Here is a 21,117-nt window from a genome sequence, read left to right on the forward strand (position 1 = left end):
ATGAAAGAGGACTGTTCTCCGTCGGTAATTTCTGAGAGAATAGCTAGGTATTCTCACACACATTAAAAATAATATAATAATAATAATAATTTTCTTTAAAACAAATATGTGTGACTCAAACTTCTTTTAAATGTATTTTTCATTCAATTAAATAGTTTTTCGCACGAACACACGTATTTCTTTGACTCTAATTAGTTCTACAACGATTTTAAATAGAGAAAACCACTTCGAGTCAAAGTAACCCAAACGCAAGGGTAACATTGGCCCAAAAAAAAAAACACTAATAAAGGGTAAAAATACTTGGAAATAAACTGATCACTATTCAAAAATTAAATTAGGAGACCTCTAGATGTGTAAAACAAGTTTCCATAGCTTGGAAATATGAATAATTACAAAATTATTGAGTAAATAATAAGAAAATTAAAAATTCTGGGATAAAGTAGCCCGCGTTTACGGTATTGTATTCGCAAAAAAATTTTCAATCAAAAATCGACCTTAGTTTCTATTTTGCTCACCCCCAAAATTAATGTTGAGTTTTTTTTTTTTTTTTTTCAACCCGACCACAGATGCATATTTACCTAAGAACGTATAGATGCCCGAAATATCCATTTTGACGATTCCCTAGTTAATTACAACGACTTTTCTCGTGACGTCTGCATGTACGTATGTATGTGCGTATGTACGTATGTGCGTAAGTATGTCGCATAACTCAAGAACGGTATGTCCCAGAAAGTTGAAATTTGGTACGTAGGCTCCTATTTGGGTCTAGTTGTGCACCTCTTCTTTTGGTTGCATTCGGGTGCCTCTAAAGGGGTTTAATGTGTTTAATTTATATTTTAAATAAACTTTAAAATGCGTTCAAATAATAAAACTATTTAACAGCAATAAAAAGCGATAAAAATAAAGAAAAGCTTGTTTGAGTATAATAATTTGGCCACCTCCTGTAACTAATTAAGGTTAGAGTTTCTTCTTACTCTCGTTATTGTGAGGAGAAAAGTGTCCTACATTTGGAAGTTTTTAGAAAACGAAGTACGAAAATGTTTGTCAACTTTTTTGTTTACTTTCACAAAATTAAAGCACAAAAATTGTAGGGAGGGTATAATTGACGACCACTGAGATGTAATTGGTGAAAAACTCTACTCACCTTCAGCCATCCCAAAAAGAAGAAAAACTGTAGAAACGTGTACACGGGAAAAAAGAGATCGATGTCATGCCCCTTGTAACCCTGTTCTGGGTCTAAAAATTGTCTTCCGACCAAACAAGTGCAAAAGTACAAATGTGTAAGAAGGGTGACTACCTGGAAAAGAAAAATATTTTTGGCAAATTGTAAACATGGTTCGTATGTGAAGCAATGCTCTCAGACAACTAAAAAAAAGCGTATTTTCATTTATAAAATGTAGTCGGACCTCCATATATCAAAGTAGCGAATTGCCGGAAAAAAATTCGATATATAGAAACAATCTTATTTTATCCAAAAAATCTCCTAAAAATTAAAGCTAATTTTCGTGTATGAAAGCTAATTTCTAATTTATACGAGCATCGGATTAATTGAAAGTTAATAATTAAAAAAATAACAGAAATTACATGTTTGCGCCTTCATACAACTTCATTCTTCGGCAATTCAACTTGATCCGCAACATTAAGGGATTTTCGTTTTGACAAATCGAAAGAAAAGTAAAAAAATTAATCTACTTAACTTGAATGATTTTTACTGCAGCTAAAACGATTAGGAACGATAATCAACAGACAAAAGAGATGACTTGAAACTGATTTTACAATGTTACTAAGATATTTGAAATAAACTTGAGGGAATTTAAGAATTCTAGAACGAAACAACGACCTATCTACACACCCCTCAACCCCAGATTCCCTATGAGTTTCGTAGCAACCTTTAGTGAACATAATGTTCTCCCCCAACGTTCATTTTTCATAAGGCATTCTAAAGAGGAAAAAAAAAAATCTACGAATGTCTCGAAAAAAAAAATCGATGTATAGAGATTTTTTCGATATATAGAAACAATTTTTCTACGTAATGAACATAGAAATTTGCTGGGATTTCGATACATAGAAAATTTTGATATGTGGAAGTTTGATATATGGAGGTTCGACTGTATTTCTTTTTTGTACATAGAGCCATTTTACTAGTGCATCACGTACTGATTTCGAATGCGTACCTGAGTGTAAACCAGAGGGACAGTTACCCAATCATGTCCCCACAAATGGCCAGTTTTCGTTCTCATGTTGTTCACTTCCTGAAAAAAATAATAAAAAAATAATAATAATAATTGAATTTTGACATCTTGAATTCAAATTATGTTTTTCGCAATCACGAGTATGGGTGTATGTATGTAGGCGTGTGTGTATGTATGCGCGTGTGTTTGTGTCTGTGTGCATGCATGAGTGTGTGTGTAGATGTGTGTATGTATGCGTGTGTATGTGTAGGTGTGTATGCATGCGTGTGTGTGTGTAGGTGTGTATGCATGCATGCGTGTGTGTGTGTGTGTGTGTGTAGGATATGGACGCAACCTGGAGACGGTTTTCGCTAGAGGAGCAGCATCGGGAGGGGCCGGTCGACGGTGGTGCTGCAGAGGGAGGCGGGGGGAATCACATAGGACATCGAAACAGTCAAATGAAAACAATAAGCAATGTGATTGCTCAAAAAAAAATGACAACAAATTACGTCAAATTACTTTTATCTTTTCCGAACATTTCAAAGACTAAGTTATAGGGAGTGCCGGCAAAAATACAAGTAAAACAGCGGGGCACAGTGGAATGGTAAAATATTTTCGCAGTTTGCAGTGCCACCTATTCAACATTATTTTAACTATTTTCATAAAAATATGTTTGATACAGTAAGACAATAAATAGCTCTAAAGATCAAAGAAAATAATAACACCCGTATAAGTCATTTTCAAAATTTAATTCACATATCGTAATAGGTACCATGTGGTTTATCAAAATTATTTTTCTGTCATGTAAAATAATAAAGTTTTTTAATTAATATTTTAAATATTAATTGATATCGAATAATATCCAGTGCAGTACTTAGTTTATATCAGGCAGGATTTGATTTTAAATCTTTACTAATAATAAAGCTGAAAGGTCTCTCTCTTTGTCCGGATATCTGTCCGGGTCTCTCTCTGTCAGGATCTCTGTGACGCGGATAGCGCCTAGAACGTTCGGCCGATTTTCATGAAATTTGGCACAGAATTAGTTTGTAGCATGGGAGTGTGCACCTCGAAGCGATTTTGTCGAAAATTCGACTTTTTTTCTTTTTCTATTCCAATTTTAAAAAAATTTTCCAGAGCAAAATTATCATAAGATGGACGAGTAAACTACCAAGTTATCATAACGTGGGACCGTAACATGGGCAAGCCAATTGGCGAGAAATTCATCATACATTATTTGTAAATATACAGGCAAACCAAAAGAAGGTTTAGTTTTCTACTATGGGCAAAGCCGTGCGGGTGCCACCAGTGTTTAATATAATTTCTGTACCTCAGAGTCAGAACGACGTTAGTCACATTATGATAATTTTACAGAAGAGAGGTAAATATTTTTTTCTGGCGCATGTAAAGGATGGGACACGCGTTCTTTTAGCAATGATAAAAAATTGAAAAAAGCTTTTTTTTTTTAAAGATTTACATTCACATGGCTCGATGCGGAATAGAGTGCAACATAAAATACACCAATAAACCGAAAATTTCGTTTTTCGGACTTACATCTCTGAGGTTCAGATTTGACAAGTGCAAACGGCGCTAAGTGAAATATTTCATTTCGTTTGCGCATTAATTCATTAACTAATTCATTTGTATTCCTTCCTTCATTCATTCACTTCTTTTCTTATTCATTCACTAATTTATTATTTCTAAACAATTACCGTAAAGTGGGGCTATTTAAGCTTCTGGGGGCTACTTGAATCCATGAGAAAAAAGTTTAAAATCCGTCCTGGTCCTATAAAACTCAATGTATAGACTTAAAACTTTCTCTATGACAGGTAGCAGTACTAGGGTGAGGTTGGATCATGAAACAAAATTTCTGCTATTCCCGCCTTTTTCTGATTGAGGTTATGATTGCAAGCCGTTTAAACAGTTGTTTTTAGCGTCTGCAAACTTTCGCATGTAAGTTCATGGAAACATCGGATATCATCAAGGTGAAGATAGTTTTATGTTTGCATTAAAATCTTAATAAAATAACAGTCTTAAGGTTATATCTATATAATTAATACAGTAACTAATATAAGTTAGTAAAAGTGCCCTGGTTGCCTTAAAATGGGGCTACTTGAACCACTCGACGTTAAATCCCGGTTATCACAAATTTGCCATTTCAACTGCGCTTGCGCGCGGACTTAGCTGATTTCAAAACTCTTGCTCAAACTAATTACAAACATTTTAAATTTGGTAATAAATATGAGATGGCAAGAGATAAAAATTAGAAATCACAAAGTTTTTTCTGATTTAGTTTTTAGGCCTCGGTAAAGATTGAATTTTGCGTCTTAATTATTAATGGATTCGGTGTCTGAATCGTCTGTCCTTTTTCAGGACCAAATTTTTAACCTCAGAAGAGCGTACTAGAATTTCAGCATCACTTCTAATACAAAGCTGAACCCTCAACCTAAATAAAAATGTATAATACTAAGCTGTTTACGCCTAACGTAAAATATCCGCAAAAGACGGATTTCTGTACTAATATTCCAATTATTTTTGAAGTACACAACGTGTTTTACACTTATGTTAAATAAATTTTTCCAAACTAATAAATATTGAAGTGTCACTTTTCTCTTAAGATTATCAGTTATTCATATCCGTAGTTTCATATAATATATCACGAAATCGCTGTGAAAATATTCTAACGCATTCATTAATTTGGTGGGACTCTCGCTCAGCCTAAATATAAACAAGCAACACGAAATCTTAAAACAGAAAGTCCAAAAAGCTAAGTCCGCGCGCAAGCGCAGTTGAAATGGCAAATTTGTGATAACCGGGATTTAACGTTAAGTACTTGAACCCAGCCTTCAAGCAGCCCGAGACCACATTTCATCCCTAAATTATGTTAAGTAAGGTTTGTAATATTTTAAAATAGAGAGGTAAGTTACTATTTATACCCGTTTATTTGCAGATCTGATGATAAAAAGGTCCGAAAGTAAAAAAGAACCCTTTGAAGTAGGAAATAATGCGGATTATTGAGAGGAAAAATTACAATTGTGTCCGAATTCAACTAATTCCGGAGAAATGTCTTAGAGAGTGGCTTATTTGACTTAGTATATCAACTCTAAAAAATAAATTAAAAGATCGTTCACAAAACAAGCCTGGGAATCCTGTAGTATTTAGTAGCGAAGAAGAGCAGGTATTAAGTAATATCAGAAAAAATAAATCCACCCAAGGTATTAAATTGAAAAGATTTCATTCTTTCTAATGTTTAAATATTAAGCATTTCAATTGGTTTTAGCTGTAGTTAGATTATATTTCTGTTTGAGAAATTACGTTTGCCTAAAAATGTTTTTATGTAAACGTTGATTTTATATTAATTTTTCGAAAAATTTGAAATTTATATAATGCTCACTGGAATGTACGTTTTGAGTTTTTTTTTTTTTTCTTTTCAAAACCATTGGTTTTTCTTGATTGGTTCCTCTGTTTTATAGCTTTTTCGAGTGGGACCAAGTAGCCCCAACGTGGGGCTACTTGAACATTTTTTAAGAATAGAAAAAAATATGTAAAGATGAGTTAAAATTGATGTTTAAAAAAGGCTTAAGGTGGTAGCAGAACGTCTGAAAAGTCGTAAAAACAAGGCTATCAGTTCACATTATGAGTTTAGCCAAAAATTCAGTGTAAAACTAAAAAAAAAAAAAAAACTGAAATTTCGATTCCAAGTACCCTTACTTTACAGTAATTAATTAATTTGTTTATGGTTTCCTTATATACTCGTTTATTTGCTCATTTATTTGATAAAAAATATTTTTAATGATGAAATAAAACACATTTCAAGAGAAATTATTTTATTTTTCCTCCGTACGAACGAAAAAAAGGGAGAAAATTTGGTATTGGCAAAAGTGAAAAAATAGTGTCTACACCGAGAGCCAGGTTTGCTCCTTATGCTGCAATTTTTTACTCTAACGTTGATTTTAATAAGGGTTTAATGTAAAAAAAATTCCCGTTTTAGCGAAGTCCTTTACAGCAATAATTTCATTTTAGCTAAGTCTTGGGTAATCCTCAACTACATAGGAACAATGTCAACATTCGCAATGTCGGTAAAAGCAAATTTCATTATAGAGAAATGATTTCGCTGGTCTTTTGAGATTCGACTGTATTTATTTGGTGGGCTTTTTTATATTTTAATGGAGAAGTTTATGCTGTTAAAGTTAGTTGGAGAATTATTTTACATGTTAATGTAACTTTATTTAACTTAGGTTATTTAATAGCTCTTTTTTTTTTTACCAGCCTGTTTTCTTCAATGGTGCGCGTAGGTGGCTTTGCTTAGCTTATTTCCACTATACATTAAAATGTGAAAATGAATCGCGAAAATGAAATGATAGCGCCAAATAAGCAGTTATCGTATAACGTAGTGTAAATACACAAATTCAAAGATTGGGTCTCTAATGCGCCAATTAAAAAAAATCCTATCAGTCCGCAAAAAAGATAAAATAATGTATGGTACTCCAAAACAAGTAATTCGCATGTGGTTTTAGCCAAACATGGCTGAGGTGAATACTAAGGTTACCATAGAGATTCAGCATGTCACCAAACTAAGAAATCTTTGGTTTATAATACAGAAAAATAGTCATCCTCGAAAAATAACGATCTATTCTCACGATGACGCTAATGTATTGATTTCTTTCACAAGTGCTTGAAGAAATGCTTTTCTTAAAAGAATGAATCACCATCGTTTCCTGAAAACTGGGTGGTAAAACATGTGAAGAGCTACGTCAGCTGTACCAGTGAAAATAATAAAACAGTCACGTGATCGAATCTCACCTGATCTAACGCCCCATGACTTCTTCACCTGGGGTTTCATCAAATTGCTTTTATGCAGGGGAAAAGTCACAAATATGTATCTGCTGCTTGCAAGCATTGGGGAAACAGTCAGCAGCATCACAATTGGTCAACGAAAGGATGTGTTCTGAACCATGGTGGAAAGTTGATCTCTTAGGGTTGACATGTTGCACTATATTAAATTCCTTTTTTCATATGTTCCTTGTTTTATGCATTCAATCGTATTCCTCATAAAAATTGCTGATCATGAAGTTTGATTGTTATTTTTGCTATATCCATTACAGGTAAATCCATTATATAAGAAATTTTCCCCAATTTCAACGTTTTAAGTTTGAAGGATCTTAAATCTTCACTTTTTAGACTTAAGACTTTTAAGAGAAGGGTATTTAGACAACTTCCCTAGTTTTAATGTAGTTTTGCCTATACAATCGATAATTTAGTCTTACTTCAAGGATTTGCTTGACAGGTTCGCCCTGCTGAATCCGTCCTTCCTTCACCGCCAAGTTGACGAGATTGATGAACCAGATGTACGGAATCCAGTGCTTATTCACGGAGATATTGATGTTGTCAAACATCTGTTTCTCTTCTTGAGTAATTAGACCTGGCAATAATAGATAAGGTACTGTCTCAATTAAAAAAAAAGTACACATTTTGGATTTGCAAAACGATACTCGAAAAAAATTTGCAAGATTTTTTATATCACTAAGAGCTCCTCTACCTTTTAATTTCGCTCATCAATCTCGGTGGTAACGTCTGACATGTATGCTCCCTGCTCCCATCATAAAATTAACATTATACTGGTGGGTACAGCTACGACAATTCAATTCATGAATGATTTGAATTTCAATCTGGAATTGCACTCCAGGATGGTTCGATCCAGGAATCACCATGATGTTAATCCGGATGCCTTACTTTTTTGCCAAAATACGTCTGTCAATGAGTAGCAAAAGCATAAGCGCACATTTGTAAAAATGTAAGGGGGAGGAACTTAGATGTTTTAACCATGGCTTAGCAGGATACATTCCCCATGGTAACCAATTTTAAAATACAGATTAGAGTCATTAAAATTTCATATTTTTAATAACTTATTCATTAATGGCTGGAGAAGAAATGTTTTTGCATTTTTGCAAAGAAAAAAGTACTAAAAGCAAGGAAGTTCTAATTTCTAAGGGGGGGGGGCGGGGGGAGGGCTCGAGCTCCCACTGCCCCCTTATATGGGCGCCCTGGAGCAAAAGACATTATAAAGGTTGAACAGAAGTCATATGTTTATTGTAATCTGAGAATAACGAAGTACCTGCTTCGATGAGATGTGTCATGGTCGGAAACCTCTTCTTAGCTGATCCGCTGATCGTCTGAAACAGAATGATGGTCGCCAAGTTCACGTAGCGAGCCAGGGTTCGTCTCAACACTCGCCCTCGCTCGTCCGCTCCATTGACATACATGGTCAAGGTGTGCGTCACCCTGAAAAAAAATAGGTGTTCTGAAATGTAAGATTACAGTACATGAAGAGAAATAGTGAGAAAAAGTAAATATAATTGGCTGAATAGCTAAAAATATTTCGAATGAGCACCTTAAATGGAGCGTTTTAAATTTACCATAGATATACGATCCCGGAGGGGGGGGGGATTTATCTCCTTTTCATATTCAAGTTGTGTGGTGGAGATGACTCGTGGTGGCTGATCACGACAGTTATTTCAGTTATTCACGGTCTGTGATATTGGTACTAGTGGTTTTCGGTTAGATTCGCTTAACAAATAGTCATTTGCATTTTGGAGTGTAAAAGGGTGAAAACAGATATGACACGGGACTCCGGAATCGGAAGCAACAATAACTATCAATGGCAGCAAGTATAGATATTTTTGGTTTGATACTAGCGGTATTGTATTGAAAGGTACGATGCCTTACTGGTATCGATCTTAAAGATAGACCATCTAAAAATCAGTTTATTCCATATTTATGAAGGAAATGAGATGTCTGCGACATCAAAGCTATAGTGACACATGAAATGAAGGGCGTCTTGAAGTCTTTGTGTCTGCAATGGCAAATGGAAGGAATGATGTTTTGAAGCCATCAATGTCTGCATCGGCAAATGAAATAAATGATATTTCGAAGACGTCAATGCCCGCAATGGCACATGGACTTAAATGACGTCTTAAAGACGTCAATGTCTGCAATGGTAAATGAAATGAAGACGACATCAATGTCTGCAACGGCTAATGAAATGAATGAGGTCTTGAATTCATCAATGTCCGTAATGGCAAGCGAAATGAATGACGCCTTGAAGCCGTCAATGCCTGCAATTGCAAATAAAATGAATAAAGTCTCGGAGAAATCAATGTCTGCAATGGCAAATGAAATAAAGACGACATCAATGTCTGCAACACCTAATGAAATGAATGAGGTCTTGAATTCGTCAATGTCCGTAATGGCAAGAGAAATGAATGACGCCTTGAAGCCGTCAATGCTTGCAATGGCAAATAAAATTAATCGAGTCTCGGAGAAATCAATGCCTGCAATGGCAAATGAAATGAAGACGACATCAATGTCTGCAACGACTAATGAAATGAATGAGGTCTTGAATTCATCAATGTCCGTAATGGCAAGAGAAATGAATGACGCCTTGAAGCCGTCAATGCTTGCAATGGCAAATAAAATTAATAAAGTCTCGGAGAAATCAATGTCTGCAATGGCAAATGAAATGAAGACGACGTCAATGTCTGCAACGGCTAATGAAATGAATGAGGTCTTGAATTCATCAATGTCCGTAATGGCAAGAGAAATGAATGACGCCTTGAAGCCGTCGATGCCTGCAATGGCAAATAAAATGAATAAAGTCTGGAAGACATCAATACCTGCAGTATCACTTGCAGTAAGTAACGTGTCAGAGACGTCTAAAGCAGCAATGTCACATGAAAGGAATGCCGTCTCTCAGATGCTATTGTATGTCAGAGGGTTAAGTGTGTTATAAGGTTTTTCATAACTGTAATACTTTTTTGTCACGTAAAAATGTCAAAGGAATCCGAGCAGACATGAAAATCAGCTCACCTGTCGGGCCAAGGGAGGTTGAGAAACTGATTCCACCACCTCGTGACGACAAATGTGACGTAGAAGCCGAGGACGAAAGACATGGGCATCAGGCCCGCCGTCTGGTTGCAGTAGAGGGCCACCTTCTCGAACACTCTGAAAGAGACTGACGATACATTGGCTACTTGACTGGCCAAGTCATTAAGGAGAAATACAAGAAGTGATCACAATTCAGCAACAACACACAATTGAGATTACACGCACACACACACACGACTGACGATACATTGGCTACTTGACTGGCCAAGTCATTAAGGAAAAATATAAGAAGTGATCACAATTCAACAACACATCTATTATTTTAAAAAACAATCGATATACAGGGTGATTATAATTAAAGTTCCATTTTTAAAACGCTGTAAAAATAAAACCACTGGTCAGAATGACGTCAGATTTCAACAGCAAATTATCGAAGAAGGGGGAAAACGTATGGCAAATGAAAAATAAATAGTTGAAATTTTTAGTAATAGATGGCGCTGTAAACTTTATAATTTAATGCGCATGACAGCTGTCTTGATTTACATATTTTTTCGAAGAGACTGGTGCCTCCGGTCCTGTTACTTGTACCGTAACTGGTAAGCGCTGTGAATGCCTTTTGCGCAACCACGTCATTCCAGCTCTACAGCAGTGCGGATGCGTGGATGAAGTCATTTTTATGCAAGATGGAGCACCTCCGCACATCGCGAATCCAGTGAAGCAGCTGCTGAAGCGCCATTTCGGAAGTGCTAGAATTATCAGCCGCCATTTCCATACAGCCTGACCGTCCAGATCACCTGATCTTAACCCGTGTGACTTTTGGCTATGGGGCTATCTGAAAGCTGTTGTGTTCAGTGCTCCGATTGCAAACTTAGTTGAGCTGATGGCACGCATTGCGCAACACATTTTAAACGTTAGCCCGGAAAAACTTCGATCAGTTGTGGAACATGCTGTTTCTCGATTTTAACTTGTTTCAGAAAACGGGGGACAGCATATTGAACATTTTTTGTGCCACTCTCACGACAGTTAAAGACCAATTTGATGAAAGAACAAACGACCGCTATTAAATTGATGCATACAGTGCCATCTATTGCTAACAATTTCAACTATTTAATTTTCATTTGCCATACGTTTTTCCCCTTCCTCGATAAAACGCTGTTGAAATCTGACGTCATTCTGACCAGTGGTTTTATTTCTACAGCGTTTTGAAAATGGAACTTTAATTATAATCACCCTGTACATTCAGGAAACCGTGGTTTACTTTTCTCACAAAAATGACGTGAGACATTTTTGTGACAACCATTAATGTGACAACCAGTGTAATTACTGCTTGAATTACAGACACACGTGTTTTAGTGTTACAAAAAAAATCATTATCAACTCATACAGTTGCCTCTATGGGATTTTGTATACTTTGCAGATCTTAACTTAATAATGGGGCTCCTTTAAATCCAATGCATGTGGTTTCAATATTTTTACTATTTGAGCTAAAGTTACGCCGGCTGTCTCATTTCTTACTAAATAGTATTTTGTGTCTTTTCTGAACGCTAATTTGTTCATTCGTTTTTTAAAAATAGTTTGTGTCTATATTGCGTTATAGACAAGCAATGAAATTTTAACTACCAGATCCAACCGTGAAGTTTATTAGATACTCAACGCAACCTTGCTTATTACAAATGTAATACCCGCTATTACCATTTGATCGCTATTGCTCACGAATCTAGCAAATAATTTTACCAAGTATGTTGTACATATGTGGAGCATAAGTTTTTCAGATTAAAAATAATCGAGAATTATTTTCGAACGCGAAATGAACAAGATTGTCAGACCTCGCCTTACTAGAAATTGAGTACGAACTCAGTAACAGTTAAAATGTTTCTCAGTTTTATAAAATTTTGTAACCTAAAATTTCATCAAAAAAAAAAAAAAAAACTCCTCTGAATTATTCTTACCAACTCAGTTTTTACAAAAAGCATTTTTCAAGCATTACGAGGACTTGTACAAATGAATCTTTTCATTGCAGTTTCAAAACTATGCATCGTTTAGCTTTGAGTGCGGAGCTATGCAAAAGCTAAATCCGACCCCGATCTGAAGTTATGGAATGTGCTCTGACTATTCTCGATTCCTTCAAGGCAAGAGCAAGTGTAGCTGCCACCATTGATGGCGTGTAAGTCTTTTTAGTCATTCTCATTTTTCTACGATTAAATGGCTAATTAATATCACTAATGATAATTCTGTTCGACGTTGTATTCAGTATGTGACCATTTAATTACTCCAAACTGCTAGTTCTTATTAACAAGGCAGTCTAGTAATTTTAGCACCTTAATTTTTAAATGGAAGATTCCATATAGCTAGCATGTTTATATTAGATGTGTTCATAGTTGTTTTTAAATGAAAAAACAAAGTAGTAGCTTTTTCTAATATGATTGAATATCAATTAGTTATCACTTAATAAATTGGTATTTCAAGATGTTTTGTATTTGAATTAGCAGCTTAGTTTCAGTAAATAGAAAAAGAAAAGTAAAGTTCCATATTTTCATCGTCTCCTTACTTTTCATATGTTATAAATGATTCTTGGTTTTAACTTTCCCAGAAAAGGAAAGAACTGCTTTTAAATAAAGGTTTTGTTCAGAAACGTTTAGTTTCAATCATGTTGGGACTTTGGTGGAAAATACGAGGAGTACAGGGAAGAAGCAAGAAATGTCAATCGTTCCTGTGTTCGAAAAAATTCATGTTTGGAAGTTCAAAACCCCAGACTATCTTGCTAATTCTTTAGATTCGTTTTTTTTTTTTTTTTTTTTTCGTTTTGACCCTTCTCCTTTCTTAAGTGTTAAACACACACTCAGCGTCATGAATCTAAAAGCGCAGTGAAAAAAAAAGAGCAAGCACTTATTTCTAAAAATCGCTGTATTTATGCTTTTGTATGCACTATCGCTATCAACACAAAAATATGCACATGCACATATGCATTTGCATATAATTAGGGCTCTACTCATTACCTTTTTTGCTCGTCGGTCATGTAGAACCTGTAGAAGCAACTGATGACGGCATAGGCACCCCCGTAGAGCAAAAGCTCTTTGAAGACCAGCTTGTAGATGCTGCCTCGCCACTTGAACAGCAACTTTGCGAATCCCATGAAGCTGGTGTTGGAGACATGCTTCTGGTAGGTGATGGTCATGGCGAGCGGGAAAAATGGGGCTGAAATGAGTAAAATGCATCCAGGGTCAGAAATACTTATGGATTCGATTGGTCCTGTTTTTGAATTTGTCGGAATATAACGGACATGAAATTGCTTTTAAGAAACCTGCCATAAAATTGCATGAAAGCATTATTAGCAATGAAATTAGGAAGCAGGGTAGTCAGAAGTAGATATCCTCTGTGCGAGACCATTGCAAAGTTCTCCCCGCCGCTCGAGGAGGATTTAACAAATATTTAAGTGCTTTATAGTTTCAGTTACTTGAAATTCACATTGACTACAGAATTTGCTAATTTATTGATTTATTCCACGCTCTCCAAAACATTGCGTTTTTCACATGTTTATTTCTTTATTCAATTCAGTCATTTTTCCCCCGACATTATACGAGGGACGTTTTTAAAGTAAGGTCCGTTTTGAAATAAAAAAACGAACGAGTAGAGATAGAGCAAAGACATTTTTGCAAAAAAAAAAATCTACCACCCTTACTCTACATTTCGATACTGCTCCCGTGATTTTCCAAGCATTTGTCATAGCGTGGTACAGGTTTTTGTATACCTATTCGTAGAAAATTGCCGCCTGTGTAGGCGACCATGGGGTAACATGTTCTCTGAGCTGATTATTGCTGTTGTGCCACAGACCACCTAGGAAAGACTTTAAATGCCGAAACAAATGAAAGTTGCTGCGAGCGAGGTGGGGGCAGACCAGAGGATGTTCAAAAACGTCCCAGCCAAAGCCCTGTAAGAGTTGAATTGAAAATTGAAAAGCGATAGCTTTGTGCAAGGTAAATTAGATAAAAATGGAACAACGTTTAAAAGCACAAAAAAGATAAAAAGTTTTTAAAAACGCAGACATGTTTTGGAGGTAATAGCAATAGCCTCCTTTTATCTAATTTATCTAATTTCCATGTAAGAGTTCTCATGGTCGTCTACACAGGCGGCAAATTTGTACGAATAGGTATACAAAAACCTGTACCACGCTATGACAAATGCTTGGAAAATCACTGGAGCAATGTCAAAATATAGCGTAAGGGTCATAGATTTTTGTGCAATAAATGTCTTTGCTCTATCTATACTCGTTCTTTTTTTATTTCTAAACGGACCTTACTTTAAAAACAAGCTACAATTGAGGAAATGTGCGTTCTTATTCATTGGTTATGACCCATCAAAATCCATTTTGCTTTTTGTGAGAATTTTAGTCTAACAGTACTCATTGCCTGTTTCTTTGTTTCTTTTATGATTGGTAGGTTGAAAACGTATGATTGCATTGATGCTACATAGTACCTTTGACTGATTCTGTAATTATTAGGAGAGCCCTGTTCTGCATTCAGTCTAAGATGTCTATTTTGTTTGTTTTTAAATATACAGTAAAACTTGCCTACAACGATACTGTTGGGACCTAAAACAATATTGTTATAGACAGGTTATCGTTATAGACAGTTTGATTATTTATGTTAAAATTTTGCAGGTACCAAGGAAAATACCGTTATAGACAGTTTTGTTGTTATAGACAGTATTGTTATACACAGGTTTCACTGTAGTACGTATTGGTTTTGTGATGCAGTAGGCAAAACTTCCCTTCCATGCTTGAATATGGGTTTTATGTATGTTTTAGATGTAGTATTGACTATTGAGTGTGTTTTGATTACATCCCCATTTGGCACCAGCAAATCTTCTGAAGAATTCAATCTTTTTTCTGCCTTTTCATCAATATAGTGCTCATGTTCATTGCAATTTAACTTCTTGTATAAAACAACCCCGAGACGTTTCAAGCTCATACTTTTAGATAGATTAAATCCGTCTATTTTTGAGTCAAACTCGGGGTTATTGTGTTTTAGTGAAAAGAACTGAGAAACAGTCTTGATGATTATGTTATTTTCCTTCGTCCAAGCTACATTATAAAGAAAAATGTGTTACGTTACTAGTATTAATGGGTGGAATGTTACACGAATTCTGAAATGTGTAATCATTGTTTTAAAAACTAAAATTTTTTTAGGAACTTTGCACTATTGTTTCAGTAGAATTCAAAGCGCATGCGTAAAGATCAAAATCGGCGCAGAGCAGGTAAACTCTTATTAGCTCAACGAAAACCGTCCTTGGTGGCCGAGCGGTAAAAGCGGTTTTTTCTGTGAAACTCGCCTCTCGTGTTCGGACCTCAGGTCATTTCCTCTCTTTGTGAAATAAACATTTCTTATTTGTATATTAAAATAAATAAATAATTGGTTCATATCTTATCTTATATATTTAAACGAGCAATTCTTGTGGGTATGTATATATTTCGTATCTCGGAAACGGCTCTAACGATTTGGGTGAAATTTTGGATTTAATTGTAGTTTAGCATTCTAAGTTCATCTACATCAGTGTTTTTCTGTAAAAACGCGATTTTTTTTACAAAAAAACAGTTTTTTAATATAAAGTCTAATTAAGTTAAGCCTTGAAGTAAACTGTGAATTGACGCATCAGGCAGACGATTTGCAACCATAACAATGAAAATTTGTCTCTTCTCGCTTTAAAATTTTAAACTTGCTTAGGGTTGCCAGGCTTGGCTGATATTAGCCACTTTGGCTCATTTCAATCACACTTGACTAAAAACAAATTCAAAAGCACTATGTAGGTCGATGTGAAGCTTTTTTTTTTTTTTTTTTTAAGCAAAACTATTGTTTGACCGTCTTATTTTATTTACTTATATTCTTTTTTACACATCAAATAGTTTTATATGTTTTTTTTTTTAAATCACGCATCTAAATTTTATTTCGAAAAAACAGACTAGAGACTGTTTATGGTTTGTTAAGACAGTTGTTATCATTTGTTGGAATGGTTTGTGGATCCTCAGTTTTGATGGATATCATGCTCTATGTAGCATTTTCTGGCGTAAAGTGACCAACTACACTAAAAGTACTTATTCACAAAGAAAATCTCGATTGGGATAAAATCGTAAAACGCATCATAGTATGAAAGAAAGTATTCGGTTAAAAACCGATTTCACCATAGCAAAACTGGCTCCAACGTCAAAATATTTTAATTATCGACAAGAAAATTGTATAGCGGAAACGAATGTAACAGATAGTAGTTTAAAACAAAATGTTGATTTAATTACATTCAAAATCTTCTTTGTTTGATACTTAAGTGTTATAAGAAGGTCGAGTGCTTAATATTTTGTTAACGTGAAGCTTTTCAAGTGTATTTGGAAAAGTATTGAACCTTAAAAAAACACGAGTTGACAAAAAAATAATTCTTTTAAAGCCGAGCGAGGCTCGGTCGTCCAGGTACTTGCTTGTTAAAAAGCATGAATTTGATAAATCGTTAGAGAAAGTCAGATGAAAGCTTAATTTTTACTGATGTGAAACAATTTATCTGTAAGCATACAGAAAATACTGGTGAAACCTTACGCAGAAATGGGTGAGATGTTACGCTATAGTTACATTACCATGGTGTGACATTCCACAAGCGATCTGTGACTTTACGCTAGTTATATCAGTTAAGTTACTCTAGAGCAGGGGAGGCAGCTAAGCTGCCACCGATTTTATGGAGTAAGGTTACACAAAACCTTTTACAGTGTATGAGCGCCTTATTCATAGTTTCTAATAAAGTTTCCGTTTGAGTTTTTTGCATCCGTCCTTATAACTTTACTCCGTCCTTAACTTCAGTTTATAAGATTTATTCCCTTTACACAATAAACCGTTGTTTATCATCTGTTATAGTAATAACTATTTCCCTTTCTACCATGCGAGAAATGTTTATGCCGGTAAAGTAACGCGTTCCTATTTCTAACGGTGTGATAAAGTTTATTCCTCGTATTTTAGGACTTCCATCGCTTACCAGTTTTTATGGGGTACAGTATATTCCAACTACAACGCGTCACCTTTGGCAACATGTGATATCATAGTTGACTATAAAGATGACAGCTATTTCTTCTCGCCTCGTACTTGAATTTTTATTAATATTTTTATCTACAGTATCTTTAAGAAGCTCTAAACAACGATTGTGCTTCTGCGTCATGGTAATCCTTTTTCGCCCCGTTTTAAATTTTATCTTTTTGACTCAGACACCATTGAAGGACAGCAATTCCGAGTCCGTGACCAAACACGCGATAATGGCGCTGGTCTCACGGATTCGCCCACTACGGAATTTAAAATCAACATCCACCCATGCAACTGCGGATGAGCCCATGGAAATATTTCACGATTTCTAACCGGCGTCGGACCACAAAACACTTTCTTTTGTTCTGCCTGTGCTCCGTTTGGCGGTGAACGAGGATTCGGGCTTCGTTTATTGGTTCCGATTTGCATTCGGGAGTTTCGTTTACTGCTATTAAACGTCATGGAAGTAGAATTTCTGTTTTGTTCCCTCGTCTGTGGAGTTGAGGGCTGCATTTTCATCTCTCGTTAAAGCAGTCACAATAAGAACCAGGGAGTGTAAAAGCGATGATATAAATTAATATTGTTTTTCTTTTTATTTCCCGTAACTGTTCTACAACACTAAAATATTGTCCATTTAGTTGCACAAAATTGAAAAGAAATAATAATCATATTGTAACGGATTCGGTGAGGCTTCCAACTTCTCGAAAGGACGACACAGTTCTTGATAAAAACACAGAGCTTTATTTACACTATGTACAGGAGAAATCGTTAACAACTGCTAAATTAATCATCAGCAATTAAACAAGTATCACTCAACACCGTAAACTCAACGGTTACACACGTATTTACTTCCAAATACGAAAACAACACAGCGAAATGCCTCGCAATAAACAGAGCTAATACCCTCTCAGCACAAATTCTCAATCGAAACTAAACTTTTTATCACGCGGGACGCTTTTATAAACATCGAAAGAAATCTCTCAAATATTCCACAAGATTCCAAACGCTTCTCGAAAATAGTAGACCGTTATCAAATTTTATCAATGAACAAAAAATGAAATAGGGGGATCGTATACTTTAGCCGAATGTATAGGGGTTGTATATTCATTACGGGAAACTATTTACAGGTTACGTTACTACAATAATTACTATTTACAGAATTTGTGACAATATTGTTTTTCTTTTTATTTCCTGTAACTGTTCTACAACACTAAAATATTGTCCATTTAGTTGCACAAAATTGAAAAGAAATAATAATCATATATTTCTAAAAAGATTAACTGATAATAAATTTATAAATTGATTATTGAAAAATAATAATTATAAATGTTAACAAATTTTTTGAAAATATGTAATATCTTACACAATGTTAATATTATGAAGAGGAATGTAAAACTGTTCACTTCGGCACCCCTATTTTTATAAAATCAATTTAGAGAGTGTAACAAATTTACTTGAATGTTCATGCGATGGTTTCATTAATTAAGTTTATCCCATTACTTAGTTAAAAATGTGCGTTCGTGTGAAAAAGACAGAGATAATATTCTATACAATACTTGCTAAAATAATGTAACTGTCACCACAAAAACGCAAAAAGGCTAATTGCTGAAAACCTTTTGCAATGAGATAGGACCTGGTACTGACATCGCTACAGATTTTTTTTTTTTTTTTGAGCAATCACGATTGCTTATTGCTCTTACTTGACTGTTTTTGGCGTTCCTATGATTTTATTTTCCCACCGCCGCCCTCCGCACCATCACCGTCGACCGGCTCCTCACGATGCTGCTCCTCTAGCGATAGCCGTCTCCGAGTTGCATCCATGTCCTACACACACGCGCATACATACACAAGCACACACACACACAACACGCACACACACACACAACACGCACACACACACATACACGCACACACACGCATACACGCACACACAAACACACACATACGCCTACACACACAAACACATACACAAACGCATACATACAGACACCTACACATACACACACACAAAAACATACTCACAACTACCCACACACTCATGCCTGCACACAGACACAAACACAAATGCCTACACACATACACAACCCCCCCACTCACACATTCATACAAACAACTACCCACACACTTATGCCAGCACACAGACACAAACACACATGCCTACACACACATACACGCACACACACATACACGCACACACACACATACACGCACACACATACACGCACACACACACATACACGCACACACAAACACACATATACACCTACATACACAAACACACCTACATACACAAACACACACGCATACATACAGACACCTACACACACACAAAAACATACAACTACCCACACACTCATGCCTGCACACAAACACAAACACATATGCCTTCACACACATACACATACCCCCCACACACACATTCATACACACAACTACCCACACACTTATGCCAGCACACAGACACAAACACACATGCCTACACACACATACACATACCCCTACACAGAAACACACATACCTCCCACACACAAACACACACGCCTACATACACACACTCGTGATTGCGAAAAACATAATTTGAATTCAAGATGTAAAATTCAAATTATTTTTTTTTCTTTTATTTATGTATTTATTTTTTTTCCAAGTTTTTTTACTTCAAATTATGCATTGAAATTTTGTTACCAACGAACAAAAATGTTGTTCGTAGGGGTGGAATTCAATTAACTTAATCGCAATTAAAGCGGGAGAAAGTGTATATCATTAAAACGGATATTTCGTCGTACTCGTATGCGTTATAACGGAATTTCACTGTATTATTAAAACATGCCATGTTTATATGTGCCTTTGTTTACATATGCTCACTTTTCCCAAAATACTTTTAAAAAATGCACCAATAGACTTGAAGGATTTTTTTCTCTAGAATTGAGAATTGTAAAACTGATGTCCAAAAGTGCGTGCTGCACGAGACAGGTATTATTACCAAAGACCTTGGCATTGGTAACTTACTACAAAATACCTTGGCATTGCTTCCTCTAAAAAATAGCAATTAAAAAATACATTGAAAAAAATATTTCCATCGCAAATTACGTAAGTAAAGTACTTTCATTATGCCAGCAATTTTTCTACTTTTACACTTCAGTAATTTGTGCATGTGTTAGAATGTTAGTCAAAACTTCGTTTAACTATCCCACACGTGACAGTGGAATCACCCACCGTACACCCGGCGTACGGACACGTAAAGTACGTTTTTATTCATTCTTTACTTCATTTTAACGCTCGAGACTACACTGCAGATCATTCTTTCTTCTGCAGCCCTCTTGGTTATTGCTTCATTACATAGAGACTTTGAGTGAAATGTATCAATAAATTATGGTACGCTATAATCTGATTCAGTACAAGGGCACCGTCTGCAGTTTAGAATGCAAGACGACAATTGTTCCATTTTTTTCAATGTCTACCGCCAGTGATTATTTTGGCCTGCGTGCCTCATTACAAGTTTAAATTGTCACGATTTTCTTCGAGGAAAAATTAATAAACAAAAAGAACACTGTTATGCATCTTTAAATTAAAAAATAGTAAGATAAAACTTAGTAAGCAAGCGGGAAAATATTAGAAAATATGGCGGGTTTTTTTCTAACTCTCTTTGTTTTGTGTTCATAATTTATAAAAACAAACTCGAAAGTGTTTTCAAATGATTCCGAAATAGAAAACTCGAATTTGATGACAAAATAAAAAGAACAATGACATGGTAATTGGCGATAATAACTTTCAGATGCAAACAGGGTTTGGTTTCGTTTGCGGTTAAATTTAGAATCTGGATTTGTTCGAAAAACAGTGATTTCGAACTCTGTTATTTTTGACCAAAAAAAGTGAACTATTTTTTTTTCATAGAATGATTATATTTGAAACTAGTGGTACCCGTACGGCTTTGCCCGTAATAGAGAATTAAAAGGCCATTTGATTCGCCTGTATATTTACAAATAATGGAAGATGAATTTCTCGCCAATTTGCCACGT

The 21,117-nt window shown here is 35.4% G+C and overlaps 1 protein-coding gene across 1 annotated transcript in view; it reads right to left on the reverse strand.

Moving 5' to 3' along the window:
• Positions 1-21,117, reverse strand: part of LOC129232612 (bestrophin-2-like) — a 100,057-nt gene that overhangs the window by 26,564 nt on the left and 52,376 nt on the right. The window contains exons 2-7 of the mRNA XM_054866746.1: positions 13,049-13,247; positions 10,035-10,169; positions 8,284-8,450; positions 7,436-7,590; positions 2,175-2,252; positions 1,145-1,297 (exon numbers count right to left, since the gene is read on the reverse strand). Of these exons, the coding sequence (XP_054722721.1) occupies positions 1,145-1,297; positions 2,175-2,252; positions 7,436-7,590; positions 8,284-8,450; positions 10,035-10,169; positions 13,049-13,227 (867 nt within the window). The 5' untranslated portion in view covers positions 13,228-13,247. The remainder of the gene's footprint in view (positions 1-1,144; positions 1,298-2,174; positions 2,253-7,435; positions 7,591-8,283; positions 8,451-10,034; positions 10,170-13,048; positions 13,248-21,117) is intronic.

Source organism: Uloborus diversus, unplaced genomic scaffold, assembly GCF_026930045.1.
Source record: "Uloborus diversus isolate 005 unplaced genomic scaffold, Udiv.v.3.1 scaffold_13, whole genome shotgun sequence".
Taxonomy (NCBI): Eukaryota; Metazoa; Arthropoda; class Arachnida; order Araneae; family Uloboridae; genus Uloborus; species Uloborus diversus.